The 26715-nt window shown below is 34.4% G+C and overlaps 1 protein-coding gene across 1 annotated transcript; it reads right to left on the bottom strand.

The window, feature by feature from the left end:
* Positions 1 to 2332: 2332 nt before the first annotated feature.
* LOC107869850 (putative disease resistance protein RGA4) lies at positions 2333 to 17497 on the bottom strand. Its single transcript, XM_016716264.2, has 2 exons — positions 17010 to 17497; positions 2333 to 5048 (listed from the first exon to the last, which is right to left on the bottom strand). Exons 1-2 carry the CDS (start codon positions 17434 to 17436, stop codon positions 3226 to 3228), a joined length of 2250 nt encoding a protein of 749 aa, XP_016571750.2. The 5' UTR covers positions 17437 to 17497; the 3' UTR covers positions 2333 to 3225.
* Between the last annotated feature and the right edge of the window lie 9218 nt (positions 17498 to 26715).

Below are 26715 nucleotides of genomic sequence, written 5' to 3'. Positions count from 1 at the left end.
TTAGCTTTTGACTTTTAATTTAATACTAAAAGAAATTATTGAATTCCGGGAGATACAACTTAACTGGTGAATAAAATATCTTTAAGGATAATGACATAAGCACACCTCAAGCTACGAAAATTCCATAATTCATTAATATTTTACAACAATTTATCATAACTTTATTTATCTCTCATCCTCCTATCTTATGTGTTCTTCATGTTGACTCATGGGCAGATTTTAGTTTTTGCTGATCAATGAGTATACCATCCATTCTAATTTGAATGATGTTATGATCGGACAGAATGAACAATACCACAGGCAAAAGAAAAATAAGATGAACACACAGATTTATATGAAAATTCTTGCGGATAAAAACCACGGGCAGAGGCAGATAAATTTCACTTTAATGAATGGAGAGTACAATGAGGAGAATGACGTATTTTTTAAACGTCCAAAAACGATCCACTAATTACACTTATATAATACGTGCATACAAATAAATTCTAGGCCCAAAAACATATAGGTCCATACCGCCCTAAAATTGGGCCGACACAGACCCTATGAAAAATCACAAACATGGGTCACACCGTGAACTTTTTAGGGCCGGATCAACAAAATTTGGGTCACAAACTCTAACACATGATATATCTAGAAATGGAGCGGCATTTAGGAAGAAAGAATATTCTCCTATATAACAAGTCACGGTATGGCTGGTGAAACACACATCACACCGTCGACATCCCTGCTTGCCGTCATTTGACGTGCTTTCTTCGTAATTTTACTATATCACCCCTAATTAATTATTATATGTCATTTACGTATTAAAAATATTAATTATATTTAACAAGTAAAATAAAAGAGACATTTATTACAGGTCTGCTTCAACTACTTCAACAATAATTTTATTATATCATCCTTAATTAATTATTATAAGTCATCTAAATATTAAAAAATTAATAATATTTAATATTAAATTAACTTGACGTCTTATTTGAAGTTCACTTAATTTTTTTAACAGATATTTTTCATAGTAATTTTAATATATCACTTCTAATTAGTTGTTATAAGTTATTTAAGACATGTTTGTATTATATCATCACTAATTAATTATTACGGTCATCTAAGCATTGTGCTACTTAAATTAGAATAGAAAAAAAATATTATAAATCACAATAATTGAAATTATTTAAAAAACATAATTGACTATCAATGTCACAAAAGTTTGGACAAGGAGAGTAACATATATTATTTGAAAATTACATAAAAACTATTATAAATTACAATAGTTAATAATTTAAAATATCTAAAAAATTAATCTGTTATATATTCAAGAAAATACATAATAAATTACAACATTTAACAACTTAAAATATCTAAAAAATAATTAATCTATTATATATACCAAAAAATACGTGTAAAAAAACTAGTAATCATAATAATTGACCACTTAAAATATTCAAAGGATATAAAATATTTGGTTAACTCTCAAAATTATATCAATGCCACTTAAATTAGAATAGAAAAAAAGTTATTATAAACCTTAATAATTAAAAACTTAAATTTTTTAAAATATAATTGACTATCAATGCCACAAAAGTTTGGACAAAGAGAGTAACATGTTTTATTTGAAAATTATATAAAAGGTATTCTAAATTCCAAGAGTTAACTAACTTAAAATATTTTATTATATATTTCATAATTACTATGTGAAAAGTAAAAAAAATTGATTGACTATCAAAATTATAAGAATGTCATATTAACAATTTAAAATATTCTTACACAAATTTCATTAATCTAAATATAATAATATATGCCGAACTAGGAATTTATTAACTAAACAAATGAAAGTTTTAATTAAATGATAGAATTATATATAACGTAAAATTTTCAATGATCAATATTGGACCGTGCGTAGCACGATCGTAGCCAACTAGTATATATATATATATATATATATATATCTCAAACTTGTAATTGTCGTAAACATACTAGCAAATGGAATAAGACAATTAAATAAATAAAGTACGTATTTAAACCCAATTTCGTGTAACTTTTATAATATCAGTCCATTTTTGTATTAACGCATGTTAAGTAATTTATTTTCCTTATTTATGGTCTATTAGTAAAGCCAATCTCTTCATTGATGTCTCGTCTCGTCAAATTAATTTTTTTCACCTCTCATTGCGAAAAATACTAGATTAACAATGCACATTTACTTGCATGATGCATCTACATAAATTTAATGAATTAGGGCCCCTTACGAAAAATATAATCCTTAGCCAAAAAGAAAAAAGAAATTTTGCATAGGCAAGCCGCACTCAGGAAAAGAGAACATGAATTGTTCGGTTTCTTTTTTTTTTTTTCCATCTGGCACAATATTCATTCAGAAAGCAATAATCAACAACTACTGTTGGCCAATAATTAGAACAAGTGTAATACATAAGAAAATTACATCCGATGGAAGGAAGCAGTATGGGGGGCTCACAAACCAAAAAACGTTTACAAATTATAACTCTAATCTATATTCACATTACGAATGTGAGCAATTTTGTGCCAGTCTTCTCCTATTCCCTTCTCACAACGCTTTTTCACTTGTGGACTGCCATAAACTGTTAAACTTGTGAGGGCTGTTCGGTGCTGCAATCCCTCGGGTAAAGATTTTAGCATCTTGCAAGAGCGAACAGATAACAGCGTGAGTGAAGTTAAACCTTCCAGCCCTTCCTCCGGAAGACTCTCTAGTGGGTCACAACATGCAATATACAAATACTCCAACGCATTGAGACTAGCCAGGCAGCTGGTAGGCAGCTCTTTGAGATTTTGTAAGCCAGAGATAGTCAAGTATCTGAGATTTGCAAGGCTTTTGAACATCTCTTCTGGGAACGAAGTCACTTTGTAGTTATCCGCAATCCAGAGGGAAGTGAGAGTGCTAAGATTAGATATGGAGCTCAAACCTCTTGCATCTGCCTCCCCTGAAATTTCCAACATCTTGACAAAAGGCAGGTTCGGAAAAACAAGCATAGGACAATACTGAATCTCTATCTCTTCAAGCATGGGGAATTGTTCTTCTCCTTCCTTTTTCAGCAATCCTTTCAGATTACGGAAGTTGCTTATATGAAGTTCTCTCAGGGATGGAAACCTTCTTCTTGTGGAGACTCCAGATTGAACATCATTCTCTTCAACATACTCGGCGGACCCTTTGTGTAACTCTAGAATTTCTAGACAAGGCAGCTCACCAAAAGGTGGTTAGACGGAACAGTTTATGCAACATTCAATTTTGATAGATACGACCTTCCCCAAAACTGAGTGATTTATCCAGGCTGGGAGACGGATTCCTCTGAAGCCAGTGATCTTTAAAGATTTCAGAATATTGGGGTAGGGTTTGAGGACTTCAAGAATTTTAACTTCTTCTGATTCATATCTATGTGGTTCATCACGATCCCAACTCATGCTTAAAGAGTGCAGATTTCTTTTTGCAGATAAATTGGCTTCTTTTGCCTCCGTATCATTCTTCACTCTCTCAAGTTGTGCGATTGAAATCGATCCATAGAGATTTAAGTTCCGTAGTTCACCAAGTTGATAGCCTTTCTTCTCACCAACAAGAAAGTAACTTAGTGTCTTAAGGCATGTCAGAGATCCTATCCTTGGTGGCATAGAAGTCAATAGACAGCCATCAAGTAAAAGATTTCGAAGACTACCGAGTTTACTTGTTTGTTTGGGCATACAAGAAAGTGAGTTGCAATACCTTAAATCAAGAGTCTGCAGATTTTGAAGCTTGCACAATCTTTTTGGAAGACTACAAATGTTATTGCCACACATGTTCAAGTATCTTAAATGTACTAGATCTCCAATGGAAGAGGGTAACTCCTCAAGTTCTGAGTAGCTTAGATTAAGCACCCTTAACGAGAGAAACTTTTTCAAGAGGGAAGGACAGTAAGAAGACACCACTTCAGCAAAACCAATAGACATCGTATCTCCATAACAATTAACTTTTATTTCACGGGTATTGCTGCTTGACGTGCTTGATGAAAACAGAGATGTAGCCAAATCATGGATTAGATCATGCATTTTGAAATAAGTTACTCTATCACTTTTTACTAATTTTTCTTCTTCAACCTCTTGGAAGAAAGACCTGAAGTATAATTCATTCCATACTTCATTACCCACATCCTCCGGCTCCAATTTTCCTTTCGGTAAAAGAAAACCGTGTGCCATCCAGAGAGCGATTAGATTTTCCTTTTCCATTTTGGTGTCCTTTGGGAACACCGCACAATACACAAAACATTGTCTCAAAGTATGTGGAAGGTGATGATAACTCAATCTCAGGGCAGGGAGAATGGAACTTTCATCTTGAGGTAAATTCCAAATCTCGCTATCTCTCACATGTTCCCATTCTCTTTCTTCTCTCTTGAAGCGCAAAATACCTCCAAGAGTCTTGGCCGCTAAAGGCACACCCCCACACTTTTTCACAATCTCCTTTCCAATAGCCACAAGGTTAGGGTTTATTTGTTCTTGGTGCCCAAATGCACGCTGCATGAACAACAACCAGCAATCTTCTTGAGAGAGATTTGACAATTTATAAGGTTGTAAAGTTCCCATAATTGATCCAACCTTTTCAAGACGAGTAGTGGTTAAAACAGAAGCACCGCTTGCCCCTACGTTCAAGACTGCCCTTAGATTAGCCCATTTCTCTTGATCATCATTCCAAACATCATCTAATACAAGCAAGTATCTTTTTCCATTCAACAACTCCTGAAGCTTCTTCTGAAATGAAGCCAAGTCCTCGACATCAAGAGAACTTTTTTCAATATTTCCTACAATCAGCTTTATCAATCTTTTCTCATCAAAATCAACTGAGACACAAACCCATGTTATGGGATTGAAGTGCTCTCTTACTCTCTGATCATTGATGACCATTTGGGCAAGTGTCGTCTTTCCCAAACCCCCCATACCAAGTATAGGGAGCACTGAAAGTTCTTGCGCATAATTAACATTGTTTATTAGGATTTTTACTATCTCATCCTTTTCTTTGTCCCTTCCATAAACTTCTCGCTCAGTCAAAACAAAACCTATTCCAAACAATATGAATATTGTTACACTCAAGCTCGTTAGGAGTCAGCGAAAAAATAGAAAAGATGTTTGCACAAAAAGATACAAGGATAAGCTTGAGGAGCAGCATTTAGTTTATCCTAGCATAGGTGCCAACATATAATATTATATCCATTTTAAAAAAATATATACATAAAAGATCTAATTTTATGAAAAGACTATGATCTCATGTACGGGTACCCCATAATTTTACCTGTAAAGTTGCCCTTGGTTGTAGAACATGACTGAGAAAATCATGCTAGTTCCACTAGGCAAAAAGTGATTTAAGAGGAGAAAATGTATTTTTGAACCTTCTCCATTTTTTCTGCTATCATTTTCAGACTCTGTCGTGAACCAGTCACTAAAACAGATTATTTCTTGGTGCCATCATTTGCAAAGTGAAAAATGGAATAAGAATGGGGAAGAATGTTAAGAGGATTTCCTAACTTTTCTTATCATGAATTTATTCTCTACATTGTTACATAGAAGTTTAAGTAATCATCAGAGGTGTGTTTGATAGGAGAAAATGTTTTTCAGTTTCCTTATGTTTTGTTAGTCATAATTTTTGACTTTTTTTCCAAAAGAAAGATAAGTTCATTAAAAATTACCTTCCCACAAGTGATATTTCATAGCCTCCAACCCTACCTCTCATAATATTTATCTAGATTATATATAAATATTTTTAAGATATATTATTTTCTTACGTACTAAATACAAGAATATAAATAAGAATTAGGATTGGAAACCAAATTAATGCAAAACAAAAGTCAAATAATGTTAGAATGACAAACAAATGACAATAACAATAAGTTGAGAAAATAAAAGAAGCATTAATTTAACGTGATTCAGTCAATGTGACCTACAACTACAAAGGAATAGGAGGAAATTTACTATACTAAAAAATATACAAAATGAGTACAAAATTAGAGATAAAACTCTAGTGATCTCAAAAGTTATTCCCTAAAAACAATCTCACAAATATCACTTGAAAGACGACGTTCACTCCAAGTATTCCTAAAAACTAATTTTATGGGATACAAAGGACTCTATTACAAAGAATCTAAAGATGCGTTTCTAAGAACCTGTTTGGCCTAGCAGTTGGGAGGCTATTTTTTTTTATTTTTTTTATTTTGAATAAAGTAGGGTGTTTGATCAATTTGTAAAATTGCTTTTAAATAGAAACACAAGCAATTTTTCTATTGTTAGGAAAAAGCAGAAAAGTTATACTTTTTTTTTTTAAAAGCAGAAGTAGAGAATTATTTTTTCAAAATAAAAATATCTCTATCATTTATATATTTATATCAATATATCCCTTATCAATTAATTACCATATCCCATAAGTTTAATTGAGTTTCACCTTACAATTTTATTCATCATTTTTACACCATCAAATTTTTATTTTATTTTTTGATTTATATATAATTATTTTATGATTTATATATTATTATTTTATGTTTTGGTATACCTTCCGAAATATAAGACAGATTTTCTACTATTATGGAGACATTGCACGATAAAATTAAAGATAATCGTTAAGCATTTTCGCGATGTATAAAAGAATATTTATTTTTGTGATGATTTTTTTATTTCTAGTGATTTAAGTTATGAAATAATATTTAAATCCATTTTATTTGATGTTTCAAGTAAATTTAAATCGTTATATTAATATTATATCAAAGTTTTATATTTTTTTTATATACCTAAGTATATTATTGATTGAAAATTTGTATTATGTATCTTTTAATTAAATAAAAATAAAAACATAATTAGAAATATTATAATAAATATTTAAAATAAATTTCTCTCTATAAAATAATCTTAATAGTAAAAGTTATTAAAAGTCCATTGATACATATATTTTTTCGTAATTTGTCTCTCAAAAGCATTTTTAAAAAACACTTTTTTAAAGAGTAATTTTATAAAAATGTTTCTCCAAATAAGCAGTTTTTTTTAGCTGTTAGGCCACACAGACTCTAAACCATTTGTGGGATAATTGAAATGAAGAAATAAGACCAATATTTCTCGGGGCCAGTTCTTGGTCCTGATAAGGAAAAGATGAATCCAAGTTAAAACACTTTTGTTTCAACTTTTCTTATTTGGCTTCCGGATTAGTCATTTGCATATGGTCATATTTTACACCCATTCACTACTAAAATTTACTTTTTTTGCATATGGTCATATTTTACACCCGTTCACTCCTAAAATTTACTTTTTTCCTACTGAAATTTTCCAGTAAAAGATATTTGGCTATACCTATAGATATTCTAATTGAATCGGTGGGAAAAAAGATTGAAATTTTTTTTTTTTGAGATTAACTATAATCCGCTGACAATACATTTTTTTTTTTTAACACAGTCAAGCTACTTTGACTGACAGTAACCGGTAATCAACCCATTAGCTTCCTAGTTTTTAGGTTTTTTTCTTTTCATTTTCAATTTACTTTTTAAACTCTTCCCTCACCACTTTCAAACTTTTCTTTTTAATCCTTCAATTCTCAAGCGCTTGATGAGGTTTTCTTTTTGGAATAAATCTGCAATTCTATTTCCAAATAAGTTTGTGTTTGAACCTATATTATTCGAACTCTTCAAAAAGTATCAATAGGTGTGTTTTGAATTCCTGAAAAATAGAGTATTTTTTAGAGAATCTTACACGAATGTGACATAAAAAATGAAGAATTTGTCCAACTTAGGTTTTAAAAACTCTTGAATTTTGTATGCAATTTTTTTAACCGTTTCAACACTATCAATTTGTAAGATGCCAATCTGGCCCAAATTTATTTTTTAATTGGGATCTAGTTAATCATATGACTTCTGACAAATTCCAAAATTGAGATGAAAGAATTGTTTTTGCATTGTTGGATTAGTCTTTTAAAAAGAGTTCTTTACTCTTAAACTTAAACTAATAAACCACAATATTTCCCCATCTCCACAGTCTCATGAAAACGAAGAAGAAGACCGTCCTTGTATATATGGTAAATAATGTTAGAGTTTTTGCCTCGATTTTCTTACCAAAATTGAGTTTTAGTTTTCTATTTAAGGAAAATAAAAGTAGTACCATAATTACTTTTACTTTTCTTTAAAGAAAAATATAAAACTTTTTCATATTTGACAAACCTCTTTCTTGAAGGAAAGATTTTGAAACTTTGTAAATAGACACCCCTCTTCTCATACCATAATACAATAGTATCCACAATGTTGTCGTTTAAGAATTTTGGTTAGGGGTAGATTTTCTCTCAATTAGTTTTCATGCTTTTTAATATTAGATTTTTATGTGTAGGCCAATTGACCAAATCATAGATAATATTATGTTTTTAGTTTAGTTTTGTGTCATCTGAATTATCGCTTACATGATTTGCAACTAATAGCTTCCGCATGACGCCCTCTTGATTTCGAACCCAACAAACAAGATCATCGTATTCTTTTGGTATATTAAATGTAAAGTCCTAGTTTTCTTCTATTAATATTTTTCTTAATTGTAATCTAAATATTAAAAGGTAAATATACTTAAGAACTTAATATTAAAATTTACACCGTCTGTGGATAGTAGTTACACTTTTTTTTTAGAGAAAAATTGAAAAGTTTTTAGTTGAATGTGCGAACAAAAGTTTCATATTAATAGCTGAAATGAAACACCCAAGATTATGACCTTGCAAAATTTTTTTATTTTTGAGCATGTTGTACAAGGTACGATTGGCCAAGCCACTCGTACCCTTGGATACGAGTCGTACCCACTTCCCCCTCCCCTCTCGTATCATAAGTAGCCTAGGAGGATGACATTCTGTCCTCCATACGAGTGACCCTCCCCTCAATCGTATCCTAAGTATACGAGTAGTACTAAGTGAGTCGTATAGAGCTTTGATTTGAACCATGGAGTGGACGATTTTGTATATGAGTGGTGCATATGGTTAGGGCATGAGTCATCCCTTTTGGATACGACTCAAGGGTGTCAACTCGTACCCTAACCAGTGTAGAAGGCTTAGGAGGAGTCTAGGGTACGAGTTAGGGTACCACTCATCCCCTAGGGTATGATTGCTTAAGGAGTCGTATGGGGGAGTCGTTCCTCTGAACGGGGTCACTTTTGAGCTTTTAACTAAGGGTCTTGTGGTCATTTTTCTTGCCTAAATTCCTAAGTCCCTTCACTATATAAGACATTGTAGCCTCCTAAGCCCTAATTTTACAAGACTCAAACACTCCAAAAAGTTTCTTGAAACAAGATTGGAGGTTAGGGTTTGGAGGGTGACCTTCAAGAGGCAAAGAGGAGTCAATATCCTTGGTGACTCAAGTTGTTGAAGGCATGATGGGGTACGAGGATCGAGAAACTAGTTGTGAGTTTTGATTGCCATAAAAATACTCAAACGTTGTGGATGACACACAGTAAATTTCGGTGACCCATGAAACATGGTAATAACCAAGTGGAACTTAGTTCAAGGAAGAGATTTTGGGGTGTGTGTGTTATTTTTCAATATTTTTGGGTACATAAAATCTGTAATTTGACAGAATAACTTCAACACTAGTTTAAGTTTAAAATAAGAACACTATGAAGTACAACAACACTCTCAACACAAGATCAAAGTAATCTTTCAAAGAAGTGTGTTTTATTTTTCAAAAAATTAAGATGAAACAAAAAAGACCAAGTCCTCCAAATTCACGGAGTGTCCTTAAGGAAATAATTCCCCTTAAGTACCTGAGGTTGCGGAATTTATATCCCAGGATAAAATGACCAAACAAACCAACTGTAGCGGTACCTCAAACAATTGGAATCTCTTCAAACTCACTCAACGATTTGATTGATCACACGAAACATTTTGAAGACAAGAATATTTTGTATAGTCAGAAAATTTTTCATTCCAAAACCTGTGGATAAATGCAGGTTTATATAGCCATCAAGTGCCCCTTTCGAAAGGTGAAAATGATTCATCCAAAAAGGTGTATCCTTTGAAAGAGTCATGTCTGTTCATTCGAAACATTGTGTCTTTTTCTGAACAGACACAACTATCTGAACAGTCACTCTTTTTCCAAAATAATATGTCTTTTCATAAAAGGTTGTGTCCCTCCATTTTCCATTCACACCAATTGAACCCAACAATCCCCCACATGAATGAGGAATGACTATTCTTTGTAAAACCTTACGAAAAATATGTGATCATCAAGCAAAGACTGATTGTATTAGGATAAGTGAGTTTTCCTTTGAACTTTCCGTAGTGAACATGCATTAGATGCACTCAGTCAATTGGTAGATTTTATATCTTTGAACCGTGGAGCTTTAATGTACACCTAGACAACACATGTCACACAATCAGCCTTTTACCATTTATGGTTCTCATGTTTTTGTTCTTTTTACCCATAAACACGTCTCGGTTTCTTGAGATCTTAAAGAATAAGCCTTTACTAACATTCTCCTTGAAGCGGCTTTCACTTAGCCCTCACATAGGTAATTCTAAACATTTAATTCTATAGATTAAACTATTTGGTCAAATCTGCCAAATTTAGATAATCATTAAAAGACTTTTCACCTTAAGTCTTATCTTTGTTTACTAAAGATTGTCTACATTATGAGAATGGGTTGGTATTTTGACAATGTTGAAACTGTCAGACACAACTTTGTTTGATCTCCTTGAACCTAGCTCTTGGGATCTCCAGTCTGCTAGGTAGAGTTACCGACATGCTGACTTGTCCTAGGCCTTAAACCCTTTCCCTTGGCTGTTCTCTCAACTCCTTCTCTAGATAGGCCTTTGTAAGTGGATCCGACATATTATCCTTTGACTTCACATATTCAACAGTGATAATTCGACTAGAGAGAAGTTCTGTAACGGTACATGTCTCCGTCTTATGTGACGAGATTTATCATTGTACATCATGCTCCCTGCCCTACCTATCGCTGCTTGGCTATCATAATGTATACATACTGGTGCCAGTGGTTTAGGCCAATAAGGAATATCTTTCAAGAAATTTCGGAGCCATTCTGCTTCTTCACCATCGTTATCTAATGCGATAAATTTAGATTCTATTGTAGAGTGAGCAATACAAGTCTGTTTGGATGATTTCCAAGAGACCGCTCCTCCACCGATAGTAAATATATATCCACTCATGGATTTTACTTCGTTCGATCCGATGATTCAATTTGCATCACTATATCCTTCAAGTACCGCAAGATATTTATTATAATGCAAAGTATAGTCTTGAGTGTATTTAAGATACCCCAAAACTCTTTTCATTTCCATTCAATGAATTTTATTAGGATTACCCGTATACCGACTCAACTTGCTAATAACGCATGCTATGTCTGGTCGTGTACAATTTATTATATATATTAAACATCCCAATACTGTTGCGTACTCCAATTGTGAGTCACTTTCACCTTCATTCTTTCAAAGTACAAAGCTCACATCCAATGGAGTCTTGGCAATACCGAATTTTATATACTTGAATTTTTCAAGTACCTTTTCGATGTAATGAGACTATGACAATGCCAACCCTTGTGGAGTTCTATGGATTCTTATCCCTAAGATCACATCCACAACTCCAAGGTCTTTAATATCGACTTGCTCCCGAGCATTCGTTTCATTGCATTTATGTCTGAAATATCTCTACTAATGATCAACATATCATCCACATATAAACACATAATGATTTGGTGATTTAGAGTGTCTTTAATATATACACATTTATCACATTCATTAATTTTGAATCCGTTTGCCAACATGGTTTGGTCAAACTTCGCATGCCATTGCTTAGGTGTTTGTTTTAGTCCATAAAGTGACTTAACAAGTTTATACACCTTATTTTCTTTTCCTGGAACCACAAAACCCTCAGGTTGTTCCATGTAAATTTCTTCCTCTAATTCTCCATTTAGGAATGCGGTTTTCACATCCCTTTGATGGATTTCAAGACCATATACCGCCGCCAAGGTAATTAACATCCGAATCGACGTTATCCTTGTTACCGACAAGTATGTATCAAAGTAATCAAGACCTTCTTTTTGTTTAAAGCCTTTTACTACAAGTCTTGCTGTCAATAGTACCATTCGCTTTTATTTTTTCTTTTTGAAAATTCATTTAGATCCTAAAGGTTTTTTTCCTAGAGAAAGATTAATCAATTCCCACGTATGGTTGCTTAAGATTGAATCAATATCACTATCGACTATCTCTTTCCAAAAGAATGAGTCCAAAGATGTCATCGCTTTCTTAAATATTTGAGGTTCATTTTCTAAGAGAAATATTACGAAATCCAATCCAAACAAAGTTGAATTTCTTTGACGTGTACTATGTCTTGGATTCTCATCATTATATACATTCTCACTCGGTTCATCTCGAGGTCGTTTAGATCCTCCAATAGACTGTTCATGTCTAGTTTTATATGGATAAATGTTTTCAAAGAATTCAACGTTATCTGATTCAATTACCGTATTTTCATTAATATTCGGATGTTTAGATTTATGAACCAAAAACCGACATGCTTTACTACTTTTAGCATATCTTTTGAACACGCAGTCCACCGTCTTAGGTCCTATCTTAATCCTTTTAGGCATAGAAACTTGGACCTTTGCTAGACACCCCTACACTTTAAAATATTTCAAGTTGGGTTTTCTTCCTTTTCATTTTTCATAAGGAATTGATTGTGTCTTACTTTAGAAAAATCTATTGAGTATTCCGTTGGCTGTAAGGATAGCCTCTCCCATAAGCTTTGCGGTAAACCTGAACTTATAAGTAAGAAATTCATCATTTCCTTCAAAGTTTGTTTTTTTCTTTGTGCAATTCCATTAGATTGAGGTGAATACGGGGCCGTATTTTGATGAAAAAGTTCATTCTCTACACATATTTTGGCGTAGGGAGATTCATATTCTCCGTCCCTATCACTTCTTATAGTTTTTGATCTTTTTCTCTAACTGATTTTCAACTTCAGTTTTGTATTGCCTAAATGCATCTATTGCTTCATCCTTACTATTTAGCAAGTAGACTTAACAATATCTAGTGTAATCATCAATGAAAGTTATGAAATACTTGTTCCCACTACGTGATGATGTTGACTTTATATCACAAATGTCAGTATGGATTAAATCTAAGGGATTGTAATTTCTTTCAACGGACTTATACGGATGCTTAGCATACTTTGATTCCACACAAGTTTGACACTTTGATTTATTGCATTCAACGTTTGACAAGACTTCTAAGTTAATCAGTTTTCGTAATATTTTGTAATTAACATGGTCTAGTCGTTCATGCCACAAATTGGGAGACTCAAGCAAGTAAGAAGAATTTAAACTTTTATTGATTTCAACATTCATTACATTCATTTTGCATAGGCCCTCATTGAGGTAGCCTTTTCCTACATATACTTCTCCCTTATTAAGTACAATTTTTTTGAAAATAAATACACATTTGAATCCATTCTTTTCTAGAAGTGAAACAGAAATCAAGTTCTTTCGTAACTCATGAACATACATGACATTGTTAAGTGTTAACACTTTGTCGGAAGTCATCTTCACGCACACTTTTCCTGTTCCTTCCACTTTTGCAGTAGCAGAGTTTGCCATGTAGATTTTTTCTTCTACTTGAGCCAGAGCGAACGTTGAAAACAACTCCTTGTTAGCACAAACATGGCGGGTGGCACCAGAATCCATCCACCATTCGCGAGGATTTCCCACCAAGTTGCATTCGAAAAGTATAGCACACAGATTATCCATTTCTTTCTTAGACTCAACCAGATTTTCTTAGTCCTTTTTCTTTCCTTTCTTCGAGGCACGATAGTCCATAGACTTGTGGCCAATTTTGCCACAGCTGAAGCATTTTTCCTTGAGTTTCTTCGTGGGTTGATTGCTTTCATTTTTAGCTTTCTTTCACATTTTAGAGTTGTGTTGGTCATCTTCTACAATGTTTGCTCCACTCATTGCAGAATTGCCTCTTGACCTTCTTTCCGCATCCTTGTTATCTTCTTCAATGCGTAGTCGTACAATCAGATTTTCGACTGATATCTCCTTACGCTTGTGTTTTAATTAGTTTTTGAAGTCTTTCCACATAAGTGGTAGCTTCTCTATTATTGCCGCTACTTGAAATACTTCATTCACAATCAAACCTTCCGTTATGAGATCATGGATGATCACTTGTAGTTCCTGCACTTAGGAAACAACAGACTTGTTGTCTATCATTTTGTACTCCAGGAATCTTGCAACAAAGAACCTTTTAGTTCCGGCATCCTCCGTCTTATACTACCATTCTAACGCCCCCCATAACCCTTTTGCAGTCTTGGTTCCGCTATACACATTGTAAAGGTCATCTTGGAGACCACTAATGATATAATTCCTGCAAAGGAAATCTGAGTGTTTCTAAGCCTCCACAATCACGAAGCATTCTTTATTAGAGGTTCCCTCGGGCACCTTCGGAGCTTCCTCAACCGTGAACCTTTGAAGACACAGAGTTGTGAGGTAGAAGAACATTTTCTGCTGCCATCTCTTGAAGTCAATACCCATGAACATTTCGGGTTTCTTCGCCGGTGCCATAACTTTCGAAGCATTAGTACGACTCATCGTGACAATACTAGTTGCTGCCATAGTCGTTCCAGCATCATGCATTTGACTATCAGTCCTCATTTTCCTCAAATAACAAGATAATACCTTTAGTATATCTAAATACTTATTAAAAAGTTGCAACAACTTTAAACACCTCTTTTTTCTAGTTTAATGATGAAGTTTTTACGACTTTGAATCGTCGACCGAGTGATCTTTAACTTGTGATGAAGATTTTATGTCTTAAAATCACTAGTTAAGTTTAAACGGAGTAGAAAGCTTAAAACTTTAATCTCCAGAAATCAAGCTATATAGATTTTAAATAAAAAACTTTAGTGAAAAGAAAATTTCACCAAACAAGCAAAAAAAACAAGCAAAAAAAATTTTTTTGTATTCCTTTTATCAAAAATTATTTCCTTAAGATTGTTTTTTTTCAATGTTTTCGGCTACACAAAATCTGTAATTTGACAGAAGAACTTCAACACTAGTTCAAGTTTAAAACAAGAACACTATGAAGTACAACAACACCGTCAACACAAGATCAAAGTAATCTTTCAAAGAAGTGTGTTTTATTTTTCAAAAATTAAGATGAAACAGAAAAAGTCAAGTCCTCCGAATTCACGGAGTATCCTTAAGGAAATAATTCCCCTCAAGTACTTGAGGTTGCGAAATTTTCCTCCCAGGATAAAATGGACAAACAAACCAACTGTAGCGGTACCTCAAACAATTGAAATCTCTTCGAACTCACTCAACGATTTGATTGATCACACGGAATGTTTTGAAGAGAAGAAGAGTTTGTATATTCAAAAAAATTTTCATTCCAAAATCTGTGGATAAATGCAGGTTTATATAGTCATCAAGTGTCCCTTTTAAAAGGTGGCAATGGTTCATCCGAAAAGGTGTATCCTTTGAAAGAATCATGTCTGTTCATTCGAAATATTGTGTTTTTTTCTGAACAGACACAACTATCTGAACAGTCACTCATTTTCCAAAACAATATGTCTTTTCAGAAAAGGTTATGTCCCTCTATTTTCCATTCACACCAATTGAATCCAACAGTGTGAACAAAAGTCTCATATTGATAACCCAAAAGTGAGAAAGTACATATAAGGTGTAAAATCTCTTAATGGTGTAGGACTTTTGGAAAAGAATTTATGGGCTTTTTGGATACACCTTGCTCGTCCGAAAAGGTATATCCTTTGAAAGAGTCATGTTTGTTCATTCGAAATATTGTGTCTTTTTCTGAACAGATCCAATTATTTGAATAGTCGCTCCTTTTCCAAAACAATATGTCTTTTCATAAAAGGTTGTGTCCCTCCATTTTCCATTCACACCAATTGAATCCAATAGTGTGAACAAAAGTCTCATATTGATAACCCAAAGGTGAGAAACTATATATAAGGTGTAAAATCTCTTAATGGTATAGGACTTTTGGAAAAAATTATATGGGCTCGGTCTAAAGTAAAACAAATAATATTACACCATGCAAAAATATTTTTAAGCTTACTGAATCCAACATTTCTCACTGAGAGTGAACTGAATCTCTGGAAAATGAGTGGATTTATTTTCCTAAAACACATTTTCCGCGCAAAATATTTTCCTTCCAGTGAACACATCCCAAGAGTCGCTCCTACAGTCTTGAATTCACAGAGTTTTGCATGGCTAATTTATAAGATCTAAAACAGTAAGATTTTTTGTTTTGGTTATTTAGGCTTGAGACAAACATTTATATTATAGAAATATTTGCAATTACCCCTCAGACCAAAAACGCACATGGGAAACAATGAATATAAACTAATATAATTAGGTAGTTGTAATACTAGTTTGTGTTAGAAAAATGCTATAATATTGATATTAAAATTGAAATTATTAATAGTAAGAAAATAGTCACAAATACTGTATCGTGACAAGCTACTGTCTTGAAAGTGATTTCGGTCCGACTCCGATGTAAATTCTTTTAGCCGATCGCTCCCCAAGGTTCCACAGCTACTTCCAAACATGTGCACTCGTGGCTGAAAGTTTGGAGTTGAACAAAACTATTGTCCAAAAATTCACAAGGAATAGAATACCAATGAGGAGAAAAGTAATTAAGAAAGAAAGCCAAAAAAAAGTAAATGATATTTCTTTCTGTGGATGTACTTTTTCATCAAGTGAAGAGCACACTTATATAGGTGTGGAAATGTACGTTTTGGTAAAGAAATAAATAAGATGAGTTAATATCTCATTTAAGACAAGTATTTCATTTCATCACATTAAGGAATGTACTGCCTTTAACGCTCATCACGATAATTAATTTGAGTGAATGAATGGGAAATTTTTACTCTGCATTTTAATCTGCACAATTAATTGGAGAGAAATGAATGCAATGAATTCATTGTGATTCATGAACGAAAAACTCACAGCTTGTATTAAAAAAATAGTATATCATTTAAGATGAGCACCTGTTTCCCTTCTAGCAGTTTGTCTTTCTACAATCCTTTCATCCAAAGGAAACTTCCTTCGTTCCTCATCAATTGCATCCAGTTTCTCCGTCATCTCTTTCATCCTTTTCCCAATTTTGTGACGAAAAGTGATAATCCCTGGATGATAAAGCCCTAATCGAGACTGCTCAAATCTTGTTGCCTCAGTTTTACATTCGTCCAATATGTCATCAATATCATATGCAGCTACATTGAGTTTCTTTAACCAGTTCTTTATTGTCTTATCCTTGAGTTGCTTCTCCTGAGCATCTTCAAGCACCTCTTGGATTGCAGAAAACATGTCCGAAAGTCTTTTGAACTCATTTTCGAAACCGAAAAGCAATCCAAGTTCCTCTCGGATGACAGAAGTCAATTTGTCTAGCAGAATTTGAAGGAAAGCTTCAGCCATACGTATATTAGTTATTTGGAAGGAGTCTTGATTACTGGACTTTTAACACAAAGTTTTGTGAGTAAACAATCAATCTATAATTGTGAGTAAACAAAGTAAGATGTTGGGTTGAATATATATAGGCAGTGCAAAGTTGACTTTAGCTCTCTTTGGTAATAAAATGAATAATAAGTTTAAGACATCCGAATATAAGGATATTAGTTGTCTGTTCAACACTACTTGTCTTTTTCTACTCATTTTGCCATTGCTATTAGAATTATTATCACTCATTGCATTTTTCAGGACATTAAATTCATTACATTCAAAGACTGATATAATAAAATTATTCTTATTATTTATTATTTTTTAACACTAATGTCAAGTTAATAATAAACAAGTATTATCGAAGGGAGAAAGTAAGTTACCATAAAATAAAATAAAGGTAGACTTGAGTAATTACAAACTCAATTATGTCCAGGTTATTCGCTTCCTGCCGTGTTCAAGACATTTAATTCGCCATAATTTGTCCTGGACCAGTTTCTAAGTTTTTCACCACATGAATCCGTGATTAAGTTTCCATAAAATTATAAAAAAGTTGATTTGAGCAATTGAAAACTTAATTATATCCAGGTCTTTCGCTGTCTGCCACATCTAAGACGTTTCATTCGCCTTCATTTGTCCGGGTCATTTTTTTTTTTTTTTTAAAGAAATCCGTTTATGTAGTAAGTTGTTTTCACAGCTTGAATTTGTAATCAGGTGATTTCTGGTCACAGGATAATTCTTCTATTTTCTCATATTTGATTGGACTGCTATATTCTACCCTTTTCATACCCCACTATGTGGAAATGTACCAGATTTGTTGTTGTTGTTGTTGTTGATTGGACAAAATTTTTGATAAATATCTTTTCTAGGAAAACAAGTTTTGTAAAAATAAGAAACATAATTTTTTTAATGAAAGTAGGAAAAATTGTTGAAACATGTGATCTGTCTTAATTTGTTATCTGCTATCCTAGTTTATAGGACCTGTTGGCAGTAGATTTCTATTTCTTAGGAATAGTTCTGTTTCAAGAGTTTGATTTGCAGTAGGCAATGAGTAGGATATTTTATAATAAAACTGTTTAGCAATTGTTTAGCTATCAGTTACGTTGGTTCCTATTTTTCTTGAGTTAGCCGTTGTTACTCAGTTGTATAAAGAGAACTTGCAGCAGTACAATAAAAATACAATTGCTCGATTCTTTTGTAATTTCTCTGTCTTTCTACTGAATATTTTGTAACATTTGGTATCCGAGCCAGAAAGAGAGTTTCTCAAATCGAGTGTGAGTGTTAGGTACTGCTTATTGAGAGTTCCTTTAGTAGTACTATTGCAGCAACAAAACAATGGTCTCTAAAAACTTTGTTCAGCCCGCTATTCTCGCTTCGATGGTCAATACGACCATTGGAGCATGTTGATGGAGAATTTTCTTAGCTCTAAGGAGTTTTGGCTAGTTGTTAGTATTCGTGTGCAAGAGCCAACGGCTGGTACTGCTTTGTCAAAAGCATAAAAAACAGAGTTGGACAGTCTAAGGTTGAAAGATCTCAAGGCAAAGAATTATCTTTTTCAAGCTATTGATCGCTCAATACTTGAAACTATTCTTTGCAAGGATACTTCTAAACAAATATGGAATTCCATGAAGCGGAAGTACCAGGGAATAACGAAGGCAAAAAGGGCAGTATTGCAAATACTTCGCACTGATTTTGAGACTTTACAGTTGAAGATGGGCGAATCAATATCAGATTACTTCTCGAGGACTACGACAATAGTAAATAAGATGCGGATTCATCGTGAAAAACTGGAAGATGTCACCATTATTGAAAAGATCCTCCCCTCCATGACATCAAGATTCAACTATGTTGTTTGTTCAATTGAGGAATCAAAAGAAACTAATGAACCTTCAATTGATGAATTGTAGAGTTCGTTGTTGATTCATGAGTAGAAAATGAATCGACAAAGTAGCGATGAACAAGCTCTTCTCTCATCCAACTACCATTCGTCGAAAGGTGGTGGTTGCGGAAGAAGAAGAGGGAGAGGAAACAATTTTGGTTGTGGGAGATACTCACACCAGAAATTTGAAGAAATTAAAATTCTTCGAATTCTCTAGGAAGGGGAAGAAATCTTAACAACAATAATCATTTAGGTCATTGTAAGCCGAAGTCAATAGACAAGTCAAAGGTTGAATGTTATAGATGTCACAGGTTGGTCATTATAAATTAGAATGTAGAAATAACTTAGAGGTGGTGGAAGACAGTCTAATTCTGCAGAAAAGAAAGAAGAGATTTCCTTGTTAATGGCCTATCAGGAGAAGGAACAGGTGGCAGAGGAAATTCAGCAGAATATCTGGTACTTAGACACTGGTTGCAGTAATTATATGTGAGAAACAAATCAACTGTCTCCACATTAGATGAGTCATATAGAGATTTTGTGAAGTTTGGAAATGATTCAAAAGTTGCAGCCATCGGAAAAGGACAGGTAACGATTCAAACTAAAAGGGATATTTGTTAAATAATCTCAGATGTCCTTTATGTTCTAAAGTTGACGTCAAATCTTTTGAGTCTCGTTCAATTGCAAGAGAAAGGGTATGAGATTGCCATTAAGAATGGAATTTGTCGGGTTTAAGATAACAATTTGGGCTTAATTGCTCAATAAAGAATGACTGCAAATAGAATGTTTTCTCTCTATCTCAATACTATAAAATAATCATGCTTCTTAGCAAAACAAGGAGATGATGCCTGGTTGATATGAAATCGAACTACAAAAACTAAAGAAGATACGAAAAAGTAAAGATAATCGATAAGATAGATAATTAGATACGAGAAAAGAAGTAACCAAGAACAAAAGAGTATGTCAAACTCTAATACCCTCAATTACAATCTAACCGAACACCTAATTCCTACGGTGACCAAGAGGGAGATGAACGCCCTCTAAACCAAAGTTTCTAAACTAAAGTTCAACAAAAGTTGTCCAATACTCTCACTTAATGGAGAAGCATTCATCAATTCATCAATAATCAAGCAAAAACTAAGAAAATGAGCTAGCCTTAAAAGTATTTGTAGTTTAGACTAATTATTACAATTTTAGGGTCCAAAAGTGACCCAATTGCAATAAAAGGCCCACTAGGGGCTGTTTTGATCTGCTCTTGAAATGCTAGAGAAGATCCAAAGCGACTTAGGCGCAAATCCTTTCCAAGGGGCTTTCTAGCCTCATTTTGCCTTCGCTTGCCTTCTCCAACGATCCTTGGACCAATGTGAGTGCGTTCATAAACAATAACACCCTCTTGATGGTAAGGAGGCTTCTTCAAGTACAATACCTTCTGCTTCACGAGCAATCCTTGGATCATTTGAAGCTCCCGGGCTTGACTTTTAGTGAATGGCTTGGAGCTAATTTGAATTATATCATCCTCTCCATCTTGAGAAGAATTTGACCTCAAATTCAAAGGGTGATCATCTTCTATCATGTCAAAGAGTAAAAGATCACACACAGTAAAGGTATTGTGTACTTGATATTTCGAAGGAAGGTTAATCTTATAGGCATTTTCGTTTATCCTTTCAAGGACTTGAAATGAACCATTACGTTGGTCATCAATTTGGCTTTTCTTTGGGTTGGAAACCTATCCTTTCGAAGGTGCACCCACACATAAATACCCAATTTAAGCACAAGACGCTTCCTTCTTTTGTTTACTCTTTTAGCCACCTCTTGATTCTTCTTCTCAAGGAGAATTCTCACCTTCTCATGCAACTTCTTCATAGTTTCTGCCCTCTTGTTTCCATCTAAGATTATTACAACATCACTAGGCAAAGGAGTGAGATCTAAAGGGGTAAGAGGGTTAAAACCATAAACACATTCAAAAGGAGTCATACCAATAGTCGGATGGATAACACGATTATAAGAAAATTCGACTAGAGGTAGTTGGTAGTCCCAAGAGGCCATTTTTTCTTTAACTAAGGTGCACAACATAGAACTCAATGTTCTATTTACCACCTTCATTTTCCCATCCATTTCTGGGTGGCAAGATGTTGAGAAAAGTAATTTAGTGCCAAGCCTACTCCATAATGACCTCTAAAAGTGACTAAGGAACTTAGAGTCCTTATCACTAACAATGGTCCAAGGAATTCCATGTATTTTGGCAAAATTCTAAAAAAAAAAAGAAGCCACATTAGAAGCATCGTCAATTTTATGACATGGAATGAAATGAGCCATTTTTAAGAACCTATCAACCACAGTAAAAATGCAATCTCTACCCTTCCTTGTCCTAGGTAATCTCAAAACAAAATCCATAGATATGTCAAGCCATGGGTGTTGAGGAGTGGTTAGTGGGGTATATAATCCTTGAGGGAGAAGGCGGGATTTTGCACTTCTACAATCCATGCACTGGCCACAAATTCTAGCAACAACATGACGCATCTTGGGCCAATAGAATTGTTCCTCTAGGATTCCAAGGGTCTTGTCAATTCTAAAATGACCCATTATACCCCCATCATGTACCTTTCTTACAAACAATTCTCTTCATGATCTAGAGGGAACACACAACCTTCTTCCTTTGAACAAGAAACCATCAAACTTAGAGTAGGGCATAGAAGCACTATCCCTCTTCCACATTTCTCTATCCCATGTCTCATATTCTAGATAAATTTGAGAAAATTTGGGTCCTCAGGGTACATTGTCTTTAGACTATCAAATCCCATCAATTTAGAAGACAATGTAAAGATAAGTACATGTTTTCTAGACAATGCATCGGCTACCATATTTTTCTTTTTCTTTTTGTATTGAATTACATAAGGAAGTTTCTAGGAATCCACTTGGCATGTCTTTTATTGAGTTTAACTTAGGCCCGGATATGTTTCAAGGACTTATGATCAGTTCGAATCACAAATTCCTTGGACCACAAATAATGTTGCCAATTACCTAAGGCTCTAATCAAGGCGTATAACTCTAGATCATAGGTGGAATAATTTAGAGTTGCGCCCTTAAGCTTTTCACTAAAATAGGTAATAGGTTTATGATCTTGCATTAAGATAGTACATATTCCTATCTTACTTGATCACATTCAATCTCAAACATCTTATCAAAATTGGGTAATTGCAATAATGGGGCGGAGCTAAGCATAACCTTCAAAGCTTCAAATGCATTGACTTTCTCTCACCCCATTTAATAGGTTTATTCTTACCGATTACCTCGGTCAAGAGAGCAATGATGGTACTAAATACTTTGACAAATCACCAATAAAAACTAGCCAACCCATGGAAGCTTCTTACTTCACCAATGGATTTCAGAGTTGGCTAATTCTTGATGGCATCTATCTTAGATTCATCCACCTCGACTCCTCTTGAGCTCACTACAAATCCCAAGAAAACAACATCATTTACACCAAAATAATATTTTTCAAGATTAGTGTACAACTTCTCTTTTCTAAGCACTTCAAACACATCACGTAAATGTAAGACATGTTCTTTAAGGGATTTGATATAAACTAGAGCATCATCAAAGTATACCACAACAAACTTCCCTATGAACGGTTTGATCACATGGTTTATCAACCGTATAAAGGTACTAGGAGTGTTGGTGAGGCCAAAAGGCATGACCAACCATTCATATAGACCAAACTTGTTCTTGAATGAGGTCTTCCACTCATCACCCGGTTGCATCGGATTTGGTGGTACCCGCTCCTAAGATATATCTTAGAAAACACACAAGAACCATTCAACTCATCAAGCATATCATCTAAACGGGGAATTGAGTGGCGATACTTTATCGTTATTTTATTGATAGCTCGGCAATCAACGCACATGCACCATGTTTTATCTTTCTTTGGAACTAGCAACACCAGAACCGCACATGGACTCATGCTTTCTTTGATGTATCCCTTGTTGAGGAGTTCCTCGACTTGCCTTTTAAGCTCTTTTGTGTCCTTTGGATTACTTCAGTAGGCCGATTTATTTTGTAATTGAGAACCCGACAAAAAGGGGAAAATCCTTTAGGAACACATCTCCATACTCCTGCCACAAGGGAAATAGAATAGGGGATATAGTAGAAATAAAGTGGTTAGCATGAAAATCATGGTCTAGGAGGAGCATGGGTGTTTTGTTATCATGCTCTTTGAAAAGATCTTTGTTCCTAGCCAACATAACCAAGGGAATCTTTCTTTTAAACCTCCTCTTATTCTCTTATTTATTCCACTCCTTAATTTGGTCCTATTTCTCACTTTGTTTCTTACTATTCTCTTTCAATTCTCTTAATTTTTGGTGACCCTCGTTCACTTAAAATAGCGAAAGTGGATGGAGAGTGAATTTTTGACCATTCAACTGAAAAGAGTACCAATTTGTCTTACCATCATGCTTGCTTGAACGATAATATTTCCATGGTCTTCCAAGTAAGAGATGACAAGCTTGCATAGGTATCACATCACAATGCACCTTATCATGATAATTCCTGACCTTGAACTGAATCACCACTTGCCTAGTCACCTTTAACTTACCACAATCATTTAACCATTGAAGCTTGTATGGTGTGGTATGTTTGGTTGTGGGAAACTTCAAGAAATTAACCAAAGTAGCACTAGCCATATTAGTACAACTTCCGCTATCAATGATCAAAGAGCATAGATTTTTTTGTATAAGACATTTAGTATGGAATAGATTCTCCCTTTTACTAAGGTCATCTATCGCCTTACTAATCATTGCATGCCTCACAACAAAATTTAGAACCTCATACTCTTCATCTTGAGGCCAAGCATCTACATTATCCCCTTTTACTTGCTCATCTTCTTGGGACCCCTCTCTATCTTGGCCTTTTTCATTATTCTCATCTTCCAATCCCACCTTTTCTCCAAGGTAATATAATTTTCCTTACCTAAGGATCATATTTCTCTAGTTGGGATATTCACTTGCCTTATATCCCCACCCTTGATAATTAAAATATTGAAAACCTTTAAGATTGAGAGTAGGATATTTGTTACCTTCATTCCTTGGGGGGTACTTTGGAGTGCTCTTCTCTACGGGCTTCTTGTCATTGGAATTATAGTCCTTGTTCTTATTCCACCCCCATGATGATTATGCTACCTCTTTACTCTTACTTTAAGTATTAGTCGATGAGTACCCTTTTGGTTTGTAAGTTGCCCTTTCTTTGATATCTCTCTCAATCTCCAAGGCCACTTGGAAGATTTATTCTATTTTCTCGAACTTGTGAATAGTAATGCATGAGGAGACATCTTTGTTCAAGCTAACCTTGAATCATATGATGTCATGGTTCACGATCTCTCAATGGTCGAGCTTCAAGATCAATTGTTGGATTTCATCATAATAGGCCACAACACTCTGGCTACCATGCCTCAAGTTGTACAAATTAGAAAGTATCTCATGCCTATGCCTCTCCGAAACATACCTTTTCCTTATGAATACCTTTAACACATCCCATGGAGGGTGTTGTCCTTCATTCAACCATTTCCAAATCTTTTGACATAACCCACCATGTATTGGCATACCCTTCAAAATGGGCTATGGTGTAACAACTTTTCTTCTCTTTGGTGATATCATTAGCTTGGAAGATTCTTTTATAAGAGGACTCCTATGAGAGATTAGCTTCGGGATTACTTTTGCCTTTGAAAGTTGGGAGACTAACCTTGATTGAATTGATACCTACATCTCGATCCCTATTACCTTGTTGGTTCCATTGATCATAACCTTAGGATAGGTTCCTAAGTTTTCTCTACCATTAGGCGATGGACCAAATCTTCTTCCTCGACCTCGATAACCTTGTTGATCCATTAGTCTACCTCTCATTTGTTCTATCAATATGTCAGCTTTATTGAATGCTCTAAACTTCACTTGTTGTTCTACGCTTTCATCCCCATATATTTAGATGGGTTAGCTTTGGTTAAGGTGTGCTTGAAATAGGGGAATTTGGTTAAGTAGAGATTGAGGTATTCAGGTTTGAGGTTCATCATGTTATGTTTGGTTGAATTGAAGTTGGAGTGGTCGAATGGGTTTTTGGTTTTGTGGATATATAGCGGCTTGAGAAATGGTATCATGTGTTTGTATTGGTGGATTGATCATTTGGTGATGGTTTTTCTAGGAAATATGAACCAAAGGATTTGGAGCATGCCCACTAGTCGAAGCATAGAAGTGTTGAGGTGTGGATAGGGATGTATTTTGTCAAACTTCCACGATATCCACTCTTCCACCAATGAGGGATACACTCCCTTCAAGAGAATCCACCCTAAGGTCAAGTGAATGTATCTTAGCATCCATAGAATTAATTTTACGATTGAGAGTTTCAATGGCCATTAAGATAGAATTTGTTGAGTGGTTATCCATAGTTTGCGAAGTTGGGCCTTCCGTAGCCATTGTACTTATGAAAAAAACACACTCACAAAAACAAAAAACATGTTAGCGTTAAAGAAATTATCCTCACAAACTCTTCATGCATTTATTTACCTCACACTTGGATCACAAATGTTGAAAGATGGTTTATACTTCATTTGGTAATCGAGGTGTCATGTTTTAATCTTGATTGAATTGGATTCTTGTTTGATAGACTCAAATAATGATGTAAGGACTTGGATCGAGAATTAACAACGATATTAAAAAGAGAAAAGCTTGAAAGAAATGAGACGATGAATGAAATGGGACTCAAGAACTAATTAAATAACTTAGTAGATGAATTACTAGTTGATGAGTAGTTTAAGATTAAAAGAAGGGATTTAAGAATAAGAAAATTGAAAATAAGAATCAAACCTTGAGTAGTGGAGTTTTTAAAGTGTTGAGATGAGTTTTGAGGCTTGAATTTGTGTTGAAAAAGTGTTGATATTAATTTGGGAACTTGAATTGGTGTTGGTAGAGCTGATCTACATCAAAAAAGAGTGATCTGTATTGGGGCAGCTTGCTGCAACAGATGGAATGCAGGTGCAAGGTACCTTGGGCGCAAACGGAGAGCAAGTGGATGCAAAGGGTTGTTTTCTCACTGCCTTGGCCTACGTTTGGCCTGTGGCAGCAGCCTGGGTGCACGTTGGACGTAGAAGAAGCCCTCCTTCACTGATTTGCCCTACGTTGGGTCTGTGGCAGCACCCCAAACTGTAAAGATTCGAGACTACCCCCTAGTCGTCACACGATGCTTACGATCCCAAAGGACCACAAGCTAACCCATGACTGATGTCTGTTGTGAGCACTGGATAATAATACTGAAATAAATGCGAAATTAGGCTGAAATTTCATAAGGTCCAAAATCTAAAATACTAATAAAATATAACATCTAATAAAAACATCTAAAAA

Source organism: Capsicum annuum, chromosome 1 (assembly GCF_002878395.1).
Source record: "Capsicum annuum cultivar UCD-10X-F1 chromosome 1, UCD10Xv1.1, whole genome shotgun sequence".
Lineage (NCBI taxonomy): Eukaryota > Viridiplantae > Streptophyta > Magnoliopsida > Solanales > Solanaceae > Capsicum > Capsicum annuum.
The sequence above is the reverse complement of the archived record's forward strand: the minus strand, read 5'-3'. Positions and strand labels throughout refer to the sequence as shown.

What these genes read in the sequence shown, in the direction of transcription:
- LOC107869850 (XM_016716264.2), bottom strand. Translation starts at nt 17,436, where the DNA reads ATGGCTGAAGCTTTCCTTCAAATTCTGCTAGACAAATTGACTTCTGTC. An exon ending in AACTGCTAGAAGGGAAACAG is followed by an intron (nt 5,049 to 17,009) that starts GTGCTCATCTTA and finishes TGTTTGGAATAG; the next exon opens with GTTTTGTTTTGACTGAGCGA.